Raw genomic sequence first — 24,900 nt, 5'->3', positions numbered from 1 at the left:
TGACAGCTCTAACACTCAGCCAGAGAATTTGTAGAGAGGAGAATTCCCACTCTCTGCAGTGTCTTACGGGTTCCTCAGACGCTAGGGGGCGCTCCCGAGCGAGTCCAAAATGAATGGGTTGATATGGAGCGTCTGAGCAAAATCATAGTTTATAAACGCTGAAACATTTTTAATGTAAAAGAATGCGATCATTTTCTAACACAGAGCAGCATAAAACATTTTAACACCGCTGTTATATTTAAGAGCTTTTAAACTCGAGTTATAAGAGAGCTTAAAACCGCGTCTCGTGTACGTTCATGACGTCAGAGGCCTGTTTTTGATATAACGGGGGAAATAGGAAGCGGCCAGACTCCTTATAAACCGGCTCTGATAAGTGTTCTGCTGCCCAAAACTTGTTTGCTGAAGAAAAAGTAAATATAACCATGTTTTCTGTGTTGAAATACATCCTATTTTCTAAGATTAAAGTTGTGTGAAACTATTTTAACTTTGTTTTTAGCTGTTTAGCTCCATTCATTGAGGACTTGTTCATGAACACTGTTTATATTACAGGGGAAATGGGAAGCAGCCAGGCTTATCAACAGGCTCTGCTCATATACACAACAACTTATCCAGCTTTTGTGTGACTGGAACCACCCTGGCAGCAAGAGGACAGTGGGCCACTATTGGCACCCTGCTGGCAAAGCTGGCATTTTGCTCAGCGTCTTCCAGGTAGCCCACCAGACTAGTAGATAAAATTCCACTTATTGCTTGTTTTTCCACTCGTAGTCCAACGTTTTCCCTTTTGATAGTTATGCTTTGTATGTTCACTTTCTATATTAGGCCTCATTCAGTTTGTAAAATTTACCTTAGCCTTTTATTTTAGAAAATAAAACATGAACTTAAAAGCTGAGATTAAAAACTAGAGCTCCTATGCAGGACACACTAATTTGGGGGGTCCAGGGTGGACCAGCACCTTATGAAGCCAGCAGAGCAATATAATTGCTGCGGTGAGTTGAAAGTCTGATCTGAGACTGTAAATTTACAGAAGGGAGAACAAATTTTTTAATGCAAGTCAATGGAACCAGAATTTTCTAAGTCATTTTGGGACATTTCCTTTAGTCCATTTGTTAGGAAGTTCACAATGTAATTGATATACATTTTTATATTACATCAAAAACTGATGAGGTTCTGTTCTGGCAGCAGTGATGTACTGCCCACCTGGTAAGATAAAGGGGGGGGGGTAGTAACATAGCTACAGAGTGTGATGCATGACTGAAGCATCAAACAGGTAGCTGATCAGATTTAGCTCACTGAGACTTGCCTACTCTGAAACTTGTGCAGCTGGGGCCAGAGAGAGACATCAGCCTTGTGATTGGTAAAGGCTTAAAGTGTTACCCAAGACTAAGACCACTAAGTTTACTTTGAGGCAAAGGAACCCTGGTGAGAGCTTACTTGAATGAAAGCAAGCAGGCAAGTCAACTTGTTCAATTTATTTACAGCCATACACAACAGTAGGTCCACCACTCTGCAAGAGTGAGACAGCAGAGTAAAGTGACCTGGAGTAGCAACAGTGAGCAACACTTCATATCCAATGCCAGCAGAGACAGAACCTGGCCTCCATACTCACATTACTACATAAGAGCTATAGGAAACAAGTTGTCATTTTATTGACTTGATTTCATAAAAAAGTACTATGATAAAAATCACACTAAAGTTTAAAAATGTTTAAAAAGCAATTTCATCCAGTATTTACAGTGAACACATAAGCGCTGCAGATTCTTCACCACTCTTCAGACAGGGAGCCACAGGACGTCAGTGCAGTGGAAGAGCCCCAACTGGTTTAATTAGGGACACACTGCAGTATCTGAAAGAATAAGACATGCTGGGATGAAGCTGTAGTGCACACTTCACAATAACCTGCACTGCAATATTTAAGGTTTCCAAAGGGCATTGCTCAGTGCCATGAGGGATCTGCAGCCCTCCAGCAATTTGCAGAACACAGACCAGCATTGACTCACTTTGTGCTCTCGTACTTGTCACGGATGGCCTGCTGGGGGCGGCTCTCTGCGCCGAGGTGGAGATTATGGATTGCAACTAAACATGGTGCAATCTCTGCCAGAGTGTAGCCAGTGAAAGTGTACAGGGCATCAGGCTGTTGGAGGAAAGGGCAAACTTGTGAACTCAATACCAGAGCCAGCTTAGGAAGTGGCCAGGACTCGTCACCCTCACCCCCCACCCCCATGATAAACATTGCAAAACAGTGGAGGGCACCCATGAGTTGGTCCTCAATGAATGGGAGTAAATGAGCTAAACTGCAATAAAAAGGTCACGTCCTGGGCTTAGAGATTAGAAGCCTTCCTTTAATTTTAGAAAATGGGATGCATTTTAATTAAAACTTGCATGTTCTCTACAGCAGACAGGTTTCGGGCAGCAGGACACCAGCATTACTGCTACCAAGTGGCTGGCAAGCACAGCAGCTCATTGGCCATTTGCTCAGGCATCAAGAACAAAGTGCGGTTTTAAACATGAGCTTAAAAGCTTAATTATAAGTGGTTTTATACTCCATTTAGAAAGAATGAAGTAAAGCATTTATAAACTGGTTTGGTTCAAATTCACCATCTAACCCTTTCATTTTGGACTGGCCAGTCCATCAGCTTAAGAAGGTTTTTGGGCCAGAGACTCATGGCACTAATGCCAGAGTTGTTTTTGGGCCCCCCTGAAATTTAAACAGTACACTAGAGGTCAATGTCAAGCTAGACTTACCCATAGGTTCCTGTTTAGGGTGTAGTTGGCCAGGCAGTAAGCTGCAGCAGCAATCTTGGACGGAAGATACTGCAGAAAAGGGTCCACCTCAAGCAGGCTCAGCTCTGAAAGATACTAGAGAAACAAGCCGAGTCAAAACCCAGCACAGTTGAACATGTTTACCAGCAAACCAACAGGCTTACCAAGGCAAGGTTCGACGTTTTGGCACAGACACCCTCTACCAAGAGGTACTGCATCAAAAACTGGTGGCTCGTAGGAGCGGTCATGTCGAAGGACAGCACTTTGAGGATAAGGTGCTCCATCCGCAGCAGCTGTTTCTTTGTGTACGTGTCATCCGTGATGTAGACGAACTCCTCCACCTCTGGTGGGTAGATCTCCTCGTATTTCCTAAAGAGGACGCAGATTTAACAAGGTTGCATAGCCATACGACGAGTCCCACACGCCCTCCACTTACGCAGCCACGAGTATCGCAGCAGTCCCCACAAGCTGCAGCTTCCCACGGAGCACAGACATGCAGGACAGGAAGCGATCCAGGTAGTTCACGGCCAAAAGGATGGTCTCGGAGCACAGCTTGTATTCTTCAGCGACCTCGACAAGCCAGTCAACCAAGATGACCCTCATACTGTTGGTAATGTCCGGCTGCTTTCTCATATAACCAGGCTTGGGCCTGTATCTCAGCTGAAAGAGAGGGAGAAAGAACAGTTTAAAGGAGAGAAGGAAACAAGGGCCTTCAGACTTACCAGCATACGCTGCTCACCTCGCTCTCTCGAAGGTGTTTATGGATGTCCTCTGCATATTCAGCAACAGATAAGACGTCCTCAAAAGGAGCAAGTTCCTCCTCGGACAGGGACTGCATCGAAGCATCCAAACATGATCCTGCACACAGATACAGAGCGATTGTAATCCAAGCTCAGCTTTTAAAGCTTGGCCAAAGAGCAAGACACCCCAGCTGACCTGAGCTGAAGTCGTTTACAGCACTCAGTACGTGAAGCTCTGAAGGATGAATGAGTGAAGCAGCCGATTGCTCTCCAGCAGGTCTGGGTGCATGTACCACAGCTGGTTCTGCCACCAAAGCACCAAATGCAGAACTGGACTGGTAAGAGGTGTTGATGCCATGGCTAGACACACTGTGCAGTGCTGACCCACTTTTAGCTGGAACACCCTGGGGGCAGGGGACAGGGGGGGGGATACCTTTAAACATCAGTTCAGTGCAAGTGTAAAGGGGGTGGGCACAAAACCTCACCTGGCAACAAGTCCTGTTATGATCATTTTCAGTCAGAACACCCAGCACAACCCTCTGCCCAGCCTTCACACGAGGACCATCCACCCTTCCCTGAGCAGAGATGTTCTCTTGGCTGCTGCGGCTGGAAAGAGGAGCAAGACCACTGGAGCTCATTTTCCCTCCGAGATAAGTCAGCTGGTAGATCAGAAGCCACTCAGTATTAACCTCAAGCTCAACCTGTGAGAAGAGATGACCACAGAAGCCAGTGTCGAGTCATCAACTGCCTTTTCAAGCGTTTCAGCAAAACATCTCAGCCTCCGGAACACCACAACTGATGCAGATCCCCCTGCAAAGTTCCCAAGAGGCACTCCAGCAGAATTAAACCTAACCCCTTATGGAAACCATAAGTAAACAAACCTGTTGACTTCACATGCACAGGAAAGCCGAGGAAGCTCAAAGTTTGATCCTAAGACTATCTAACTGCTCCCAGTCAGGCTGTATTTATAGGTCATTTAGCTCAGCAGCTCAACCAATAAGCGCGAACCCTCGGACTAATCAGAGACCGGCCAGGTGCTGCTCATTAGGGCAAGGCCGCTGCTTTAGCCGGTGAAGGACGGTCACGTGGAAACGTTACTATGGCAACGGTCAATTAGTGACGGCCATGACGGAGCTTTCCCAAGCATCCACAGACAACCCCGATAGAGGAGAATTCCCACTCTCTGCAGTGTCTTACGGGTTTCTCAGACGCTAGGGGGCGCTCCCGAGCGAGTCCAAAGTGAATGGGTTGATATGGAGCATCTGAGCAAAATCATAGTTTATAAACGCTGAAACATTTTTAATGTAAAAGAATGCGATCATTTTCTGACACAGAGCAGCATAAAACATTTTAACACCGCTGTTATATTTAAGAGCTTTTAAACTCGAGTTATAAGCGCTTAAATCGGCGTCTCGTGTACGTTCATGACGTCAGAGCGCGAACAGCCAATGAGCTGCTCCGCTCGCCCATCAATCATCCCGCTCTGGCAGTAAAGCCCCGCCCCCTGCTGCCCGAACCCCGTTTACTGTATAAAGGAAACACACAGGCGAGGTTTCTTTGTTTTTTAGTGAAATCCCTCCTTCTACTGTCTAAAACTGAAGGAAAGGTCTGGTTCAGTGATTAGAGGCTATTTTAACTGCTCGTTTTTAGCCGTTGAGCTCCATTCACTCCCATTCATTGAGGACTCGCTCGCGGGCGCCCTCTGCTGTTCAGTAGGCCTGTTTTTGATATAACGGGGGAAATAGGAAGCGGCCAGGCTCCTTATAAACCGGCTCTGGTTGAGCCAATTGCGTTGGAAAACGGTTCAGTGTTTTGAAGCATTTGACACCTGGCTCCATACTGCCATCTACCGTCCAGTTCAATTTCCTACAATGACTGCTTCCCATTGATTGCCATAATACCATTGAGGCTTGTTTGCACAAATACACCTTTGTTACAACGCTTATATTTGAACATTAAATAAATATACCACTGACATCATATATTAATTATGGGCAAAGAAAATAGCATTAAAATTAGCTTAAATATTTGCCCAGTGCACTGGGCATCTTATCACACATACATCATAAACTTCCCAAGTAATGAAGAGTCATATTGTAATATTTGTGGTAATGGAAATAACTATAATGATGTTTAACCAGCACAACACACCTGATCCATCTCATAAAGAGCCTGATAATCAGTTGATGAGCTGAAGCAGGTGTGCTGAAACCGTGCAGTGTTGTGAGTCACCAGGAGCAGAATTAAGAAACACTGGTCTAAAAAAAATATATATATACATCCCCTTTAATGTCGATTTATTCGTCTGCATCATTTAAACACAGCAGACGTCCTTCACACTGTGTAAAACATTCATGATAAATGCGCCAACAGAAATTCTCCAAAATCTCCTCTTTACATTAACACACATTCGAAGTTAAGACGTCTGCTGTGAAGTGTATTTTGGAGATAAATGAACACATTTATGCAGTGGGGAACCCGCAAAGCCTTCCAGGCCTTTGAAGAAGGCCTGTTGATTTTTTTGAAGTATACGCATTTTTAGTTAATCTGTCGATAGAATGAAGCTTAACTCTGCAAATATTACAACACTACTCGTTTTAAATGTCTCGAAATGTCGAGCTTAAAACTGATTAATTAGGAACTGTTTTCCTTTGTAGGACTGCAGTGTTGATGTCAGGGAGATGTTGATGTCTCCAGAGCCGCATGTGGCTCTTCCGCTGCCCTGTTGTGGCTCCACAGCTGAATTAGATTGGTAGGTAATAAGAAAATAATCCTCCTTTACAGTAAAATAAAGCTGATCGTTCAACCAGCCCTGTGACCAGAAGGTCACCGGTTCGACCCCCAGAGCTGACAGTACGTGACCGAGGTGCCCTTGAGCAAGACGCCTAAACCCCAACTGCTCCCCGGGTGCTGCGGTTAGGGCTGCCCACCGCTCCGGGCAAGTGTGCTCACTGCCCCCTAGTGTGTGTGTTCACTAGTGTGTATGTGGTGTTTCACTTCAAGGATGGGTTAAATGTGGAGGTGAAATTTCCCAGTTTGTGGGATTAATAAGGGTCACTTAATCTTAATCTTAAACCCTGAGGGTTGGCCCACAGACTCCTGTTCACCATAGCAACGACAACAATCTGGCCTAGCTAGCAGCTAATGAAACGGGAAAGAGGCAGAATTATCGGACATCGATAATTTAGAGATGAATGGAATGCATTTATACTCACTCCAGCTGGTTTCCAGATACGTTTAAGCTAAAGTCAATTTCTCGCTCGCCAGTTTCTTCTTAGAATTCTCCCGTTCCACCTTAAATGGTGCAGCAATTAGCTACAGAGATACCTCAGGCACCATTTAGGGTGGTACGGGAAAACTCGTACAAGAAGCTGGTGAATAACGAGCTCCAGCTCGTAAAAAGTTGAACGTTAAAAGACGAAAAACTTCTATTTTTACAGAAAAGTTTCCTGCCGGAGATGCGAGAAAAGCAGCAGTAGCTGCATTTTTGTTCACATTATTTTTTTTTAGCCTGTATTAGCACATCAGCTCACACTCACACTTACAGCCAAGACGGTGGAACGTGACTTCAATAAAACATGAAATGTTGTGGCTCCCAAGGTGGTTTGATTTTTTGGTTTGCCGACTCCTGATCTGGTCAGATACAGTGATCTCTCCTATTGATTAGGGCTTCAGGGTCTTGACTGAAGGACTTACATGTTAAATTAACTATCAGCATAATGACTGACGGACAGAGGAATCAACCAGACAACACATGCTTGGATTTCCAGTGCATGGGACCAATTTCATGAGAAAAAACATCACTCTAGGCCTTCAGGAGGTCCTAGATACACCATTGACTGAAGGAGCAGTTACTTCGATGAGCGGTTAGACCAAGAAAACAGCAGCAGTCGCTCTATTCCAGGACTGTCTACTGAAGGAGTCACTGTGACACAGCTACAAGGTAAAATACATACTAATGTGCAAGTCATAAGTCTCTAGTCTTAAAACACGGAACGGCTTTTAGAGGCTTCAAATGTCTGAGTTTAATCTAGAACAGCCTAAAAAATGTTAGCTTAGTGCTAACAAGCTACCAGATTCCCCTTGGGACGCTAGAAGAAATGAGCATTATCATAGAGATGAGTTTTTTCCACATACACTATATTGACAAAAGCATTTGCTCGTCTGGCTTCACACGCATATGAACTTGAGTGACATCCCATTTCTTAATCCATAGGGTTTAATATGATGTCGGCCCACCCTTTGCAGCTACAACAGCTTCAGCTCTTCTGGGAAGCCTTTCCACAAGGGTTAGGAGTGTGTTTATGGGAATTTTTGACCGTTCTTCCAGAAGCACATTTGTGAGGTCAGACACTGATGTTGGACGAGAAGGTCTGGCTCACAGTCTCCGCTCTAATTCATCCCAAAGGTGTTCTATGGGGTTGAGGTCAGGACTCTGTGCAGGGCAGTCAAGTTCTTCCACACCAAACTGGCTCATCCACGTCTTTATGGACCTGCTTTGTGCACTGGTGTGCAGTCATGTTGGAGCAGGAAGGGGCCGTCCCCAAACTGTTCCCACAAAGTTGGGAGCACGAAATTGTCCAAAATCTCTTGGTGCTGAAGCTTTAAGAGTTCCTTTCACTGGAACTAAGGGGCCGAGCCCAACTTCTGAAAAACACCCCCACACCATGATCCCCCCTCCACCAAACTTTACACTCAGCACAATGCAGTCAGACAAGTACCGTCTCCTGGCAACCGCCAAACCCAGATTCATCCATCGGATTACCAGACGGAGAAGCGTGATTCGTCACTTCGCTTCCACTTTGTTATAATCCCACTGACAGCTGACTGTGGAATATTTAGTAGTGAGGAAATTTCACGACTGGACTTGCTGCCCAGGTGGCGTCCGATCACGGTACCACGCTGGAACTCACTGAGCTCCTGAGAGCGACCCATTCTTTCACTAATGTCTGTAGAAGCAGTCTGCAGGCCGAGGGGCTCGGCTTTATACACCTGTGGCCATGGAAGTGATTGGAACACCTGAATTCAGTGATTTGGATGGGGGAGTGAAGACTTTTGGCCAAGTAGTGTATGTTGACCATGTTTTGATATTTATGGCTGAATTGCAGGCCGTGCTGTAATAGTCGTGGTTCGCCACTGCATTTCTAATATGAATTTTCACCGGCGTATCTCTTCATATATCGGTTTACTTATTATGTCCTCACTCTTATATGGCTTGTCTTAATGATTTTCTGTTGGCCTTTTTCACAGGGGACCTTGTGATTGACAGTGAAACTCGATAAGCGAGTAAACAGTTTAACTGGAACTCAAAGTGGAACCCTTGACTTATTACTTCTGTAATCGATCAGCAGCCTCGGTCACGGTGGGTGCACTGCAGTGTCCACTGTCCTTGAGACACTGAACTCTCTGGAGGCGTGTCACCTTCAGATCATGGAAATAATAGGATTGCTGCAAACATAAGACAAGATTAACAAGCAAGTAATTAACTTTGTTTATTACTTAACAAGTTTTTCCAGTTTGTTACTTGTTCCTATATAAACAATATATCGCTGTTGTCGGAAGAAAACCTCGTATCTCCAGAATGGTAACTTTACAGGAGAAGGAAAGAACACACTTTACTTTTAATGTAAGTCAATGGAACCGGAATTTTTTCCAAGTTGTTTTGGGCCGTTTCTTTTGGTCCATTCTTTTGGTAGGACTTCAGTCACAGCCTGTAGGGCTTCAGTCACAGCCTGTAGGACTTCAGCCACAGCCTGTAGGGCTTCAGTCACAGCCTGTAGGACTTCAGTCACAGCCTGTAGGACTTCAGTCACAGCCTGTAGGGCTTCAGTCACAGCCTGTAGGGCTTCAGTCACAGCCTGTAGGACTTCATCACAGCCTGTAGGACTTCACAGTCCTGCGCAAACAAAAATGAATTACACAGTTGGACTTCATTAAAGACATGTAGTGTCATACCACAGAGCTACAGCACTGTAAACAGCATGTAAACGTTTACATGCAGCCTAATAATCCATTAATAATCTGACTAACAGCTCAATTGGAATAGAATACATCTATGTAAACACCTCAATATAGGTGTATAGACTAATCTGACTGAGGCCATTTGGAATAAAGTCTCTATCCGATTGAACGAGGTGCGTAATCCTGTAAATAACCCGTTTAACAGAAGAATAATATCTGTGTAAACGCCTCAATCCTTGTGCTTGTTAGGAGTCTCATTCTTCTGTGTTTCTGAATATAAATTTTAATCCAGTTTTGGAAAGACAAAGACAAAGACAAAGACAAAGGAACTGGTGGTGGACCTGAGGAGGGACAAGGCATCGGTGTCCATCAGCGGGGTCAGTGTGGACACTGTGGAGGATTACAAATATCTGGGTGTGTATATTGACAATAAACTGGACTGGGCTAAGAACACTGACGGCCTCTACAGGAAGGGCCAAAGTCGTCTCTATTTTCTGAGGCGCCTGAGGTCCTTTAACATCTGCCGGACTGTGCTCAGGATCTTCTATGAGTCTGTGGTGGCGAGTGCTGTCCTCTATGCTGTTGCATTCTGGGGAAGCAGGCTGAGGGTGGCAGATGCCAACAGACTCAGCAAACTGATCCGCAAGGCCGGTGATGCTGTGGGTGTGGAGCTGGACTCGCTGACGGCCGTGTCGGAGAGGAGGACGCTGTCTAAGCTGAAGGCCATTATGGACAATGGCTCCCACCCACTCTACGACACAGTGATGAGACACAAGAGCTCATTCAGCTCAAGACTCACTCTACCGAAATGACCACAGAGCGCCACAGGAGGTCATTCTTACCTGTGGCCATCAAACTCTATAACTCCTCCCTCAGTGTGTGATTCACAAAACTCAATACCAAACTGTTCATATGTGCAATAACAACAATTGTGTGTGCAAAAACTCAGAGAGACACTAACTAATTTGAATAGTTGTAACTGCTTATACCTGATGTTTCATATTACTATCACAATCACCGCCACCTTACTATATTCTTAAGTACTTAAATCCTGTGTATATACTGTAAATTTCTCTATATTGTCTTAAATTATTAGTAAAGTGTTTATTTTTACATGAATGGCTGCAACTGTAACAACTGCAATTTCCCCCTGGGATCAATAAAGGAATCTGAATCTGAATCTGAATCTGAATCTGAATCTGAATCTGAAAGCCCTGTTGTTTCACTTATTTTCCTTTGACTTCATCCTTGCTTACGGAAGTGGATTATCTCACGTCCTTAGAAATATCTTTGACATATCCTTTGATTAAGAATGTGTAATAAATGGCCATTTCGACTGTACATTAAATAAATAAAAAGTGGTGTCTGTTTCTTTGCAGCACTTTGGCTTTATACAGGAAGATTCACTTGAAAGATGCCCCGAATATTCTGTAACAACTCTCTCCAGGACAAAGTAATCTGAACCAAACTACGTTCGAGGTGCTCCTCAGTGTGTGGAGCTTCCAACAAGCCGTGATGCCCCTGCATCCGAGCGATGAGGGAGGTGCCGGACAGCCGTCGCAGCGTTTAACCTCTCTATGCTTGCCGACACAATCAGGAACATGGAGCACTGCGTCGAAATGAGTCTGGAAGAAAACGGAGATTCACTTCCAGCATTGCTTGTAATGCAGTCGACTCCACACACGTCGAGGTATGTAGTGTCTTATTTTGGTTCAGGTTGCTTCGTCCTGACAGCAGCTACTGCAGAATATTTGGGGCCTCTTTCAAGTGAATCTCCCTGTATTATTGAAAACAGTGATTTCAAATTTTTAAGTAGTAACGTAGATCTAGGATTGCCAGTTTCCTAATCTGAGCTGGTTTTATTCCTATGATAGAAATAAATAAAACCACTAAAAACCTCAAAGAATAAAGTTTTCCAGTTCCAGGTGGCATCGGCCAATTCTCAAGGTGATTCCTTGAGGTTGGGCAACCCCGGTCCGATCTTCCCTGAAGTAGCAGTCATGTAATTATAGCCACTCACTACCCTTTCATTTCTTTACCCTTCTTAGCGAAGGTTCTAGACGAGCGGATTCACTGCATCACTCCAACATGCCCTAAGAGGCTTTGGAGACCATCCACTCTAACCAAAGTCACTCGGTAGCTGTGAAATTGGCCCCTGCGTTGCCTGCGAGTACTCGATTCACTTTAATTCAACTACATTTCCATGAATAATCTGAGTGTAAATGGAAGGATGTGGCGTGTAATGAGAGAAGAAATGAAAGGTTCAAGCAGCTGAGATTAACCCAAAAACCTGGCTTTGTACTCCTTTACAGAACGGCTTTACTCCTGGTGCCTTTGTTTTTAATTTGTATGAATTCTATTCGTTCACAGTTCTTAGCATTACTTATTTCAAGTACATGGTTCTGTTTAAAGTTTGGGAAGCAGTAAAAAGCCCATTTTCGGAAGCCTCTGTAAACTGCGTGAGGGGAAATGGAGTTGGGCCTGTGCCATTCAATTACCTTGATGTATTGGAGCTGACAAGCAGCAGGCAGCTGAGATATAGCTCGGGATTTTTACACTTTCATATATAACGCAGGCTGTCGAGGGCATTTCCACAACGTCAGCCAGAGCTTCCTCTATGGAGTGAAGAAGAGCGCATGGTCTAGTGCTGTTTTTATTCTACAAGCTTTTTCCATTCAAGGGTAAAGGGTGGATAACAGGACATCTGTTATGTTTCCAGCACCTGGAACCTCCCCGTTTTCTTCAGTCCACGTTACATTAAGCAAAGAAGCGTAAAGAAGCCCACAGTTTTAAATGACAGAGGTATGTCATTGAGATTCAGCTGGTGTGTTCTGCCAGGCCACTGTGTGAAGGTAATTCTGTCGGCACTGCCAGAGACATCTGGAGACCTCTGAGCTTCCGATTACCATGCAGAGCGCATCAGCGCAGAAACACAGCAGTTGGAGGAAGAGAAAAGAGCTTTGGAGAAACGGAGAGAGTGAAGAGGGGGAAGAGAGACAGAGAGAGAGAGTAGAGAAGGCAAGATCTTTCCCTGGTGGATTCTGCCGACATGCTCCGCTGTGTCAAGCTCAACTCTGCACCCCAAGTATTGCAAATTGTAATCTTGATTGACGTGTCGCCATTTTTCCGTGGCAAAGCCTCCATGAACACGCTATGCATGCCAAAGCCGGAGGGACTGATTTGGGTAAAGAGGAACATGCATTAAGCATCCACCTCTCTTTGTCTAATATTAGTTATCCAATACGGTCGAATGGAAAAGGTCCCACAGGCCCGTCAGTCGGAATGCAATATAACGACTCCCTGAGTATGCCGGGAACGGACACTAAGGCTAAATCGCTCCCGTCCAGGGAATAAGGAACCTTCTGCCAGTTCTATTCTGTGTGGGATTAGTGAGAAAGGCCAGCTGAGACTGCCCTTATCAGCATCCTTCAGCGGTCACATATGTCCCTGGCACTGCTGCAGCTACCAGGCCCACAGGACTTGGTTAAGCCACTGCAGGAAAGGAGAAGGTTACCCGCAATCCCCAGCGGCCACCGCAGCTGGCACTGGGGAGGCAGTGTTAAATGTCTCCGGGAAGAATCTCCTTCTAACTACGTGTCCTTGCCCTTCTGCTACGACAGGAAGACAGTCTGTTGCTGCTGAAACCGAAACTGCGCTCTAAAAAACCCTAAATGATTCCTGGCTTGGACACACAGTTCAAGAAAAAAGTATTGGTGTAGATGCAGATGTGCAAAACTCACCCTCATGAACTGACCCTGCTGCTCCTGACCTATCTATCTGAACTATCTAATTAACCGTTGCTCCACCTGTTTTTCCCAGTTTCGCGTTCTAATATTTTATTCTAATGCTGTTTGTGGTCCGGTGTGGTCCAGAGGAGGACGGGTTCCCCTTCTGAGTTTTGGTTCCTCTCAAGGTTTCTCCCTCCTGCTCTTAGGGAGTTTTTCAATGCCACTGTTGCAGCTGGCGATGCTCATGTGGGCTCGGACCTGGATTTTTCTATAAAGCTGCTTTGTGACAAAAAGCACTATATAAATAAACTTTGACTTGACTTTGTCTATACAAACTTCAGGTTAGGTTGTCTCGCCTCATTCCCATTAACACCACTTTTACTGCATGTAGCACATTGTTCTGTTCTTTGGACTGAATGTTTTTCTGTAATGAATAGAGGTCGGTAATCTAGGCCCAAACAGGTATGGGAAAGAGTTGTTGAAGCAAGGCTAAGGCGAGAGGTCCAGATCAGTGAGCAGCAGTTTGGTTTCATGCCCAGAAAGAGCACCACAGATGCAAGTTTTGCGTTGAGAGTGTTGGTAGAGAAGTACAGAGAAGGTCAGAAGGAGCTGCAGTGTGTCTTTGTGGATCTAGAGAAGGCAGATGATAGGGTGCCAAGACAGGAACTGTGGTTCTGTATGAGGAAGTCAGGTGTAGCTGAAAAGTATGTTAGGGTGGTGCAGGACATGTATGAGGATAGTGAGACAGTGGTGAGGTGTGCAGTTGGAGTGACAAATGGTTTCAAGGTGAAGGTGGGGTTACATCAGGGATCAGCTTGGAGCCCCTTCTTGTTTGCAATGGTGATGGACAGGTTGACAGATGAGGTCAGGCAGGAGGCTCCATGGTTGGAGATGGTTGGTGTAAAAGTAGAGGAGGCAGTAGATAGGGCAAGATGGAGGCAGATGATCCGCTGTGGCGACCCCTAAAGGGAGCAGCCGAAAGAAGAAGAATCTAGGCCCAAACAGCCAAAACCCTCCTGAGGGTTTTCTTCCAACTGCCTAGCTTCTCTAGTTTGCTCAAACCAGCAAGTTGGAACAAAACCCTGTGGAAGTTTTTAGTTTGGATTACTCACCTCTGATAATGAAAGCCTTCTTATCTGAAAGACCCAATAGAAGGTGTTAACAGAGGAGAGCAGTTCAGCTTGTTCTCATTAGTCAGATAAGATAATTTAGCTAGATGGCATCTCGCGTCCCTGAGGAAGACCCAACGGTAGCACATCAGCACAATAATAGGTCAAATTCCATTCCTTTACGCCATCAATCATAATAGTGTACTATGTTAAGTGACTTGTGACCTTCTCGCAATTATAGAAGCACAAAATGCACCCATACAGCAAACGGACCAGATAAAATGAAAATGATGAACCTAATGAAGTGGTCAAAGTGTGTGTGTGTGTGTGTGTGTGTGTGTGTGTGTTCTGTTCTTGGTTTGATACCACTGATCCCAAAAAATATCACAGCACGCAGGGAACTGTGGAAAGTGCCAGCCTTTGTTATTACTGGCAGCCAGACCAGCGTCCATGGCTCAACAAGAACAATGACAGAAATTGATTTCTGCATCCACCGCTGTTCCTTTGCAGCTGAGCCGAGATAACATCCTGTGCCGTCTCTCTCTCGCCAGTCGTTCTCAGGGTTGCCCTGAAAAGATAAGAGCCTTCCCAGGGGGCGCAGGCAGGACGGGCTGCTGCATTGATATGCACAGCTCAGCTGCTCTGCCTTTTTTCTGAAGCCTGATCCATATGTCAGCCAGCAGGAGCATCTGCACCACGCCGGGTAACACGGAGTTATGAAATGATAAACATGTTCATGACGGTGTTTGAATTTATACTCACACATTCGACCTTGTCGGCAGCGGCACTTTGAAGGTTTCATTTAGCCACTGGAGATGTTAAGGGTTCTTTAGGGTGATCCCACAGAAGAACCGCTTATGTTTCTGTACGTTTTTTTAAAACAAATATCACATTTTAAAGTTTTTTAGGGTACTAAAATTAGTTCTTCTGTGGCACTGCTCCGAAGAACCCTTTTGGGCACCTTGATGCTTAAAAAAGTCTGTCGCAGAAGAAGGTCTGTAGATTTTTTGGAAGTGATGCAATGATATCGCCTCACACACCGCAGGCAGTGCAGTAATGTTCTCTCCTTTTAATGTTCCTTCCCTTTTGATAAACTCAGCGTCCTGAACATACATCCTGAGGGCTTTACAGTCACAAAAAACGAGGATTCTTTGTTAGGTCTTTGCTGCCTGGATGCAAAATGATGTATGGCCCATTTATGGAAGACAGAAGAAAGCTTTATGTCCTAATGGCTAAAAGGAAGGACACTTGGTTTGGAAAAGATGGTTATGCAATAAATAACATACTTTAAAACATTTTACAATGTCTTACATATATATATGTATATATGTATATGTGTATATATATATATATATATATATATATATATATATATATATATATATATATATATATATATATATCTGTGTATTTTATTTTACAGTTTCTTAGATTTAGGACTACTTCTTGTCATTTCTATCCTCGTGTACATGATCATTTTTTTTAATCGTCTCAAACTACTCTTCTCTTCTCAGCAGCTACTCTATAATGAACCTAAATTAAACCACTAACCACAGATAAAAGCTATGATGTAATAAGAGACATTACCGCTTAAAAGCAGATCCACAGAGAGTGGGACCGTTACCCTTTCAGGCCTTTTGCTTCGCAGCATGCGCTCCCGACCAGCGCTTATTTTGGAGGGTCTTGCTGCCGTTTCATCTGTGAAAATAAAGGCCGTTGCACAATGCCTGTGGGCTCAGAGTGAGGTCCCTCCACTCCCACTGCAGCCGAGGGTGGTTATTAACGCTGTCAGATATGAATGACTGAGCACAGTGCACGACTACACACACAGAGAAGAGAAAGGAGCACGTTCTCAACACGGACGACTGTCACTGTCTACATCGAATGACCCTCATGACTAATGTCAGCCAAAATATGGTCTGGCTAATAAGTTAGAAGTAGCAGTGATGATATTGGCAGTTTAAACCAGTGAGATTAAGAGACCCTTATTAATCCCACAACAGGGAAATTCCACCTCTGTATTTAACCCATCCATCAAGTGAAACACCACATATACACTAGTGAGCACACACACATCAGGGGGCAGTGAGCACACTTGGCCGGAGTGGTGGGCAGCCCTATCCGCAGCGCCCGGGGAGCAATTGGGGGTTAGGTGTCTTGTTCAAGGACACCTTAGTCATATACCCGGTTCTGGGGATCGAACCAGCGACCTTCCAGTCACAAGGCCGGTTCCCTGACCTCCAGCCCACGACCGCCCAGGGAAAATGTTTAATAGTTAAACATGAAGGACAGATGCCCTGCGATGGACTGGCGACCTGTCCAGGGTGTATCCTGCCTTCCGCCCGAAGACTGCTGGGATAGGCTCCAGCACCCCCCGCGACCCTGATGGAGAAGCGGCTTAGAAAATGGATGGATGGATGGATGAAGGACAGAGGTGAGCAGCCAGAGGAGAAACGTGAATATGTTAATATAGGAAAGAAAAACAACAAAGAGAGAGAGAGAGAGAGAGATATCAGCAGTTTGGGAACAGGAAAAAAACAATGATGAAGCGAATAACGTTGATTATCTCATAACAACGGCACATGTCAAGGTCTAGGCCTTAATAAGAGTCAAACCAGCTTGGGAGCCACATTGTACGTCCATTTTATTGAATTATTGTCTTACCATCTAGGCTGTAAATATGTCTCAGTATGTGTTGATGTCCAAGTACAGGCTTAAAATATATAAATGAAAACTCACTTGCTTTAAGCTTCAGCTCAGCTATAGCCGCTTTTCTCACATCTCCGGCAGGAACCTTCTTCGCAGAAGTTGATTAAAATATCTCTCAACGTTTGATTTTTTTATGGGGCTGAAGTCGTTTCTCTTAAATGGAGCCTGAGGCACCAGAGTGTCACTGCTTCACCAGTTAAGGTGGAACGGGAGAATGAGAAGCTGACTTGAGCTTTGTGAGTTTTTAGTGTTTGTCAATTTCTTGTTTCAGATTAAACGTTTCAGGAAAGCAGCTGGAGTGATTATCAATGCGAATAAGTCCATTCGTCTCCAAATTATCAATGTTTATCTTGAATCTCTCTCTTTGTCTTTTCGAGACTAGAGAGGCGAGATTGTTGTCTGCATTGCTATAGTGACCAGCAGTCTGCTCGCCAACCTTCAGGGGTAATGGTCAGTGATTAAGCAGTTATACACTCCAGCACTTGTTAAACTGTCAGCAGAGCTTTCTTTCACTGCAAATGAGGATTCGTTTATTTTTACCTACAAATCTAAGTCTGCAGTAAAAGAGCCGCATGTTGTCGTCCATTTATCTAGGATGTATTAAACGGTAAGTGAAGGGTCTGTTCTGAAGTATTGGATGTGGGAGAAATGAACAGGTGTGAAGACCTGAGTGACTCTGACAAGGGCCAAATCGTTATGGTCAGACATCTGGGTCAGAGCATCTTCAAAATGGCAAAGCTTTTGGGGTGCTCCTGGTCAGCAGTGGTGAGTCCCTAGCTACAGTGATCCGAGGAGGAACAAGCCATGCACTAGTGACTCATCTCTGCACAAAGGAGGGCACAGATGGTTATGGGAGAACACACTGTATCACCCCCTGCTACATATGGAGCTGTATAGCTAAATGAAGGTTCTGCGCAGGTACATTTTTCATACATCAAGGCACAAACAATGTAAATGTTCCCTCAAAGGTACTACAGTGGTTTTAAGGTCCAATTGTGAACCTTAAATAAGTTTTTCCAGGTGAAAAGCTCGTATTTGTACCTTTTCATAACCGAATGTGACAGACACGGTACATCCCTTCATGGAAGTGGTATTCCTTGGTTCCTCTTGGCCTTCCACACTGTGCACGCTGTTCATGAACGGTTTGAAGAACATGACGAAGAGTTCAGGGTGGTACCCTGGCCTCCAACCTCCCCTCATCTCAATCCGACTGAGCATCTGTGGGAGCTGCTATAATTATAAGTGGGATATGCTGTAACGGACCACGGTGGCTGGCCTGCACAGAGTCCTGACCTCAACCCCATAGAACACCTTTGGGATGAATTAGAGCGGAGACTGTGAGCCAGGCCTTCTCGTCCAGCATCAGCATCTGACCTCACAGATGTGCTTCTAGAAGAACGGTCAGAAATTCCCATAAACACTCCTAACCCTTGTGGAAAGCCTTCCCAGAAGAGCTGAAGCTGTTATAGCTGCAAAGGGTGGGCCGACATCATATTAAACCCTATGGATTAAGAACGGGACGTCACTCAATTTCATATGCATGTGAAGCCAGACGACCGAATACTTTTGGCAGTATAGTGTATATAAGTAAATATCAAGGGCAGAAGTGAGCAGACAGAATGACAGCTGACAGGAAAATCCCATATGGATAAAATGACATATGGACACATATTTTCATATATTTGAAATACATTTCAAATCCATTGCGGTTCATGCAGACCTACATTTGACACGTTATTTTGCCATATTAACCGAATATATTTTTAAAAACATTCATTTTATGTATTTTATTTATATTATATACCACACAAAAATAAATGCATGCAATGAATATATGAAAATATCCAAAAACCTGTGTAATGCACTCTGCTGTCTGGAACTGCTGTTGAATTTGTGAATGAACCTTTAACATGACAAAAGCAGGTATGATTTGATATCTTGTTTATTTAAAAATACATCGTGTGTGAGTGTCTCACTGCATACGTACATGGTTAATGTAAAGCACACTGCCAAACACGGAAGCCAGTACCGTTTATTTAGCTCAGGTATATTTAGTTGTATCTGTAACCAAACCAGGCATATTTATAATATATTTAACTAATGCATTTTTACATACGTTGCAAAATATATTTGATAAATAGATTTGGATTTTTTTTTCCCACACTGGGTGTGAATGTGTATGGAGAGCGAGGGAGAGAGATAGAGAGAGATAGAGAGAGAGTTAGAAGATGAAGTAGTGAAAGAGAGAGAGAGAGAGAGAGAGAGAGAGAATGCGCGAGAGAGGGAGAGGGAGAGAGAGAGAGAGAGAGAGAGTGAGAGAGAGAGAGAGAGAGAACGCGCGAGAGAGGGAGAGGGAGAGAGAGAGTTAGAAGATGAGGGAGTAAGCGAGAGAGAGAGAGAGCGACAGAGAGAGAGGGAGAGAGAGAGAGTTAGAAGATGAGGGAGTGAGAGGAGAGAGGGAGAGAGAGGGAGAGAGAGGGAGAGAGAGAGAGAGAGCGACAGAGAGAGAGGGAGAGAGAGAGAGAGAGAGAGGGAGGGAGAGAGGGAGAGAGAGAGAGTTAGAAGATGAGGGAGTAAGAGAGAGAGAGCGAGCGAGAGAGAGGGAGAGAGAGAGAGTTAGAAGATGAGGGAGTGAGAGGAGAGAGGGAGAGAGAGGGAGAGAGGGAGAGAGAGAGAGTTAGAAGATGAGGGAGTAAGAGAGAGAGAGCGAGCGAGAGAGAGGGAGAGAGAGAGAGTTAGAAGATGAGGGAGTGAGAGGAGAGAGGGAGAGAGAGGGAGAGAGAGGGAGAGAGAGAGAGAGAGCGACAGAGAGAGAGGGAGAGAGAGAGAGAGAGAGAGAGGGAGGGAGAGAGGGAGAGAGAGAGAGTTAGAAGATGAGGGAGTAAGAGAGAGAGAGCGAGCGAGAGAGAGGGAGAGAGAGAGAGTTAGAAGATGAGGGAGTGAGAGGAGAGAGGGAGAGAGAGGGAGAGAGGGAGAGAGAGAGAGTTAGAAGATGAGGGAGTAAGAGAGAGAGAGCGAGCGAGAGAGAGAGAGTTAGAAGATGAGGGAGTAAGAGAGAGAGAGCGAGCGAGAGAGAGGGAGAGAGAGAGAGTTAGAAGATGAGGGAGTGAGAGGAGAGAGGGAGAGAGAGAGAGAGAGAGAGAGAGAGAGAGAGAGAGGGAGGGAGGGAGGGGATGAATTGAGAGTAGAACAGCTGGACAGTCAACATCCAGCTCACAGCTGAGGATCGGCGCAACAGAGCGATCAGCGTCTCCTCCGCTTCCTCTATACCAGCACGTCCCACAGACGCCTGCCTCTGTCTGAGCTCCCCTTTCAGGATATGAGGCTTTCTCTCCTGGAGCCGTGACAGCGATGGACACCTATACACAGTAGAGGACACGAGTCATCCGTACAACAAAAGGTCAGTAGCTAATTTGCTCCGTTGTAATAATACACACATATTCTTCAGTTCCGCACTGTCCACATGCTGAATCCAGTGTGTCTGAAAGATTTGTGCTACAGTCAGAGCAGAGAGTCAAAGACCTGCACGATTCTGTCTGAAGTCAGGCTCTATAGGGATTGATTTGGTTGCTCCACAAGTCAACAGGCAGCTGATTTGAGAAGTGCGATAACACACAGTGAGGCCCAGACGGTCACATCCACACATATGGCAAAATTCATGCAACTCACAAATGCACACATGAATCCTTTCAAATGGCATTTCACAGAAGCACTCAGCACCATTCGGCTCCCTGTCTGTCTCATTCACATCCTCTGTGGTGCTCTTTGCATGACTTCTTCATTATTTTCTTCATGGTCACATTCCTCTCCCGGTCACGGCATCTCCACAAAAACCAGCTCTGGGTTTGCGAACAGAGAGGAGTGGAAACCGAGTGCGAAACTGCTCGACTTGTGCAGGAACGGTGCGAGTCAATCGTGGGGATAAAGAACAAGAGGGGTTGAAAACAGAAGGAGAGAAAGATGACGAGGTAGGGAGAAATAACACGAGGTAGGTTTCCTCAGGGATCAAACCAAGTGACTCTCTCTCAGAAATTCAAAAAGCCTGGACAGTGGGTGGCCACATTTGAGGTGTTTGAAACTGGAAGGCCAATTGATTTTGTTCCAAGCCAGTCCGCCGATGAAGAAGCACCCAGGAGAGCTGCGACCGCCTTACGTAACGAAATGACGTTTGGCGCCAAAGTGATGACCAGAGCTGCTTTGATGAGCCCCTGGAATTGAGTTATAAGGAAGCAGGCTCTAAATGGACGCTACCAACAGAAAAAAGAGCAAAATCTGACCACAGGCACCGTGGGCGTTATTACATGCCGTAGAAGTGGTCATACCAGTGCTTCAGGTTCTAGGAAGTGAAGAAATGAGTAAAACAAAGCTCAATTTTTAGGCCACAAAGTGTACCACATCCTCATGTGGCTCAGGCCCAATTCTTGTGGCATCTGCATTCAATTTTCACTGTTTCTCCAAAACAAACAGCCAAATTGCAACAAGCCACACTACTGCGGGCCCTCGAGAAGGTCAAGCTCAAGAAATCCACTGTTGACTCAAGCATATACGTAAGTATACAGCGGCCAAAGTGTTGTTCCTCCACAGTCACGGTGTAACATTCCCAGAGGCCTTGTGTTTGAAGGAACTACACAGTAAAAGTGATGAAGCCGTGGAATATATGAAATGGAGTTATTAAAAACAACAAAGTATGGGAGGAGGACCATGCCTCAGCAGAAGCCGCCCAGAGTTTCAGCCCAAGTTTTCAGAGTTCTCTCTCCTCCTCTCTTTTTTCTCACACGCCAATGACTTACTGAAGACAAGGTCCGAACTCAATAAACAATTAACAAGGCATTGACTTACAGAACAATCAGGGAGGTATCAGGGTCTTGAGAGGCCCTTTGACATGAGCATCTAAGGAGGCCTTCAATTCTAACAAGAGCGCTTGGGTCATTCTACAGAAACGTCCACTTTTCAACCTCGTCATAGGTGTCACTGGTGTTGCCCATCGTCACTGGTGCTACACATAAGAAAGGCAACACCAGTGACAGTAAAACCAGAGACATTTTTAATGAAATAGACCCATATATAGATATAAAACATCCAATATGTAATTTAGTCCATTCGTGTTCTATTTTTGCACAATTACCGAAGAATAAAGTCGGTCGCACCGGTGACGTCAACTAAAAGCTTCATATGAGATCATGAGCTGAATGAGAAGATCTCTGAGAACTGAGAGACACAGTGGACTCACCATGAGCTTTTCTTCATAGATCCTCAGAAAACAGGCGAAAGGACGTCAAGTGACGTCATCGGTGTGACAGTAACACCAGAGACACGACTCCCGGGGAACTTTCATTGTAGATTTTTATAATATTTAGTTGGCTTTTGATTCCTTTAGGTCACTTAAATCATATATTCCATAGTCATTTTTAGATGATTGTAGTTAAAACTGCAGAAAAATGTGTTTTCTACTTGAAATATGGCCTCAGCCTTCACGCATGACTGTGAGGATGAGCTCTTTCCGCTTGTAATTCTATGTAACTGATTTAAAAAACAATGTTGCTGAATTGAAGCTCAAGATGGTGTAATTATAAAATTAAAATTATATTTTATTTTCAAATATAAATGAATTGCAACCCTAACAGGTTTCTCAAGTGTGATATATCTGTAAATGCTAGGGACACAAAAATGGATGTTCCTGTATCTGACTCAAATCTTTATAGACAAACCCGAATAATAATTTCTTCTGTTTTTTATTTAAAGCTAAACTGAGTCATAATGCAAGTAATCCTGCTCAATGCGGAGGGTAAATGTTGACAGACCATCTAAAACGTCCCTTTTTAATGGCAACAATAAAATCCTATGAGCCAACAATAATCTTAAACTGGAGAGGCCTGAGAATATAGAACATTTCTTCATTTCTTCAGTAATCAATGGCTATTTGTTCACCTAATGCTCATATCTGCAGTGGATTCTCCCCAGTATTTGTGCCCCCTCAAGCCTTGGTGGCTGAAGCCCCCGAGGACCCTGGCAGTCAGAGGGCCCTGGGCACTGGCCCTGATTAATAATCTATGGCTCAGTACAATGAAAGACTATGCAACAGTGTGAAATTAGACTCCAAGCCCAACTATAAGCTCAATATGTGGTTAGGTTAGGGAACCAGCCTCATGACCGGAAGGTCGCCGGTTCAATCCCCAGAGCCGACAGCACATGACTGACGTGTCCTTGAGCAAGACACCCAACCCCCAACTGCTCCCTGGGTGCTACAGATTGGGGTGCTCACTGCCCACCAATGTGTGTGCGCTCACTAGAGTGTATGTGGTGTTTCGCTTCACGGATGGGTTAAATGCGGAGGTGAAATTTCCCCGTTGTGGGACTAATAAGGGTCACTTAATCTTAAAACCTTGTAAGTCCATTTTTGACGTTTTTCAGTTTTTGATATAATCTGAACATGCCTGTTGTTTTTTACATCATGTGTAAATTTCATGATGAATGGACCAAAAGAAACGGCCCAGAATTACTTTGAAAAATGTCTGGTTCCATTGACTTACATTAAAAGTAAAGAAGGTTATTTCCTGCTCCTGTGAAGTTAGCATTCTGGAGATTTGGAGGTTTTGTTCCGACAACAGCGAATTGTAAACAGCAACAGCATAAATAGATTTCGAAATTGCAGGATAATAGTGTCTTAACGTCAGTCCAGAGTGGAAGTGAACCTACTCTGACTTCAGGGGGCCCAGCTGAATGGCCAAATGGCTGAATGTGTTATCTTTCATTCCGCCTAATCACACCAGGCACGTTGCACGGCCGTGTGAGAAGTGTGTGTGTGAAAGAGACAATGATCAAATGTCACTTTGTGAAGAACCAGGTGTGTGTGCATCTGCTTTGCGTGAACATTATGAGGCACCCATCACGCAATTAAAGCAGATAGAGAAGACACGGCTGACTCTCATGCCAGAGAACACACATCTCTTGACGCAGACGAGTGGGCTAATGAAGCTAATGACAGGGGAATCAGACTCGGAGCAGCAGAATGGACCCCTGATGTTAAAGGAGCTAAATGAGACGGAAATCGTTCTGCAGCCCGAATGTTTCAGAGTCTCAAATAATCAAATTGTAAGTCCCTCTGGATAAGAGTTTCTGCCAAATGCTGTAAATTAAGTCTGCTTATTGGAAGTTTGGTCAGATACACTATATTTCCAAAAGTATTCACTCCCCCATCCAAATCACTGAATTCAGGTGTTCCAGTCTCTTCCATGGCCACAGGTGTATAAAGCCGAGCCCCTAGGCCTGCAGACTGCTTCTACAGACATTAGTGAAAGAATGGGTCGCTCTCAGGAGCTCAGTGAATTCCAGCGTGGTGCCGTGATCGGACGCCACCTGTGCAGCAAGTCCAGTCGTGAAATTTCCTCACTACTAAATATTCCACAGTCCACTGTCAGTGGGATTATAACAAAGTGGAAGAGATTGGGAACGACAGCAGCTCAGCCACGAAGTGGTCGGCCACGTAAAATGACAGAGCGGTCAGCGGATGCTGAGGGGGATAGTGCGCAGAGGTCACCGACTTTCTGCAGAGTCCATCACTACAGACCTCCAAACTTCATGTGGCCTTCAGATCAGCTCAAGAACAGCGTAGAGAGCTTCATGGAATGGGTTTCCATGGCCGAGCAGCTGCATCAAAGCCTTACATCACCAAGCGCAGTGCAAAGCGTGGAATGCAGTGGTGTAAAGCGCCGCCACTGGACTCTAGAGCAGTGGAGACGTGTTCTCTGGAGTGACCAATCACGCTTCTCCGTCTGGAAATCCAATGAATGAGTCTTGGTTTGGTGGTTTTTCAGGAGTTGGGCTCGGCCCCTTAGTTCCAGTGAAAGGAACTCTTAAAGCTTCAGCTCCAAGAGATTCTGGACAGTTTCCTGC

The 24,900-nt window shown here is 44.9% G+C and overlaps 2 protein-coding genes across 2 annotated transcripts in view; one reads left to right on the top strand and one right to left on the bottom strand.

Annotated features, from left to right (window-relative positions):
- Nucleotides 1-1,454: 1,454 nt before the first annotated feature.
- On the bottom strand, nt 1,455-4,436 carry ccna1 (cyclin A1). Its single transcript, XM_017717136.2, has 9 exons — nt 4,382-4,436; nt 3,986-4,201; nt 3,697-3,904; nt 3,500-3,618; nt 3,197-3,420; nt 2,925-3,129; nt 2,743-2,856; nt 1,998-2,131; nt 1,455-1,843 (listed from the first exon to the last, which is right to left on the bottom strand). The coding sequence occupies exons 2-9, from the start codon at nt 4,136-4,138 to the stop codon at nt 1,792-1,794; spliced, it is 1,209 nt and encodes a 402-aa protein (XP_017572625.1). The 5' UTR covers nt 4,139-4,201; nt 4,382-4,436; the 3' UTR covers nt 1,455-1,791.
- Nucleotides 4,437-20,269: 15,833 nt separating this feature from the next.
- Nucleotides 20,270-24,900, top strand: part of LOC108438979 (serine-rich and transmembrane domain-containing protein 1) — a 9,755-nt gene continuing 5,124 nt past the window's right edge. The window contains exon 1 of the mRNA XM_017717135.2: nt 20,270-20,407. The gene's annotated coding sequence lies outside the window, so the exon portion shown is untranslated. The remainder of the gene's footprint in view (nt 20,408-24,900) is intronic.

The sequence above is a fragment of the Pygocentrus nattereri genome, chromosome 18 (assembly GCF_015220715.1).
Source record: "Pygocentrus nattereri isolate fPygNat1 chromosome 18, fPygNat1.pri, whole genome shotgun sequence".
NCBI lineage: Eukaryota > Metazoa > Chordata > Actinopteri > Characiformes > Serrasalmidae > Pygocentrus > Pygocentrus nattereri.
This window is presented reverse-complemented; position numbering and strand designations above follow the sequence as displayed.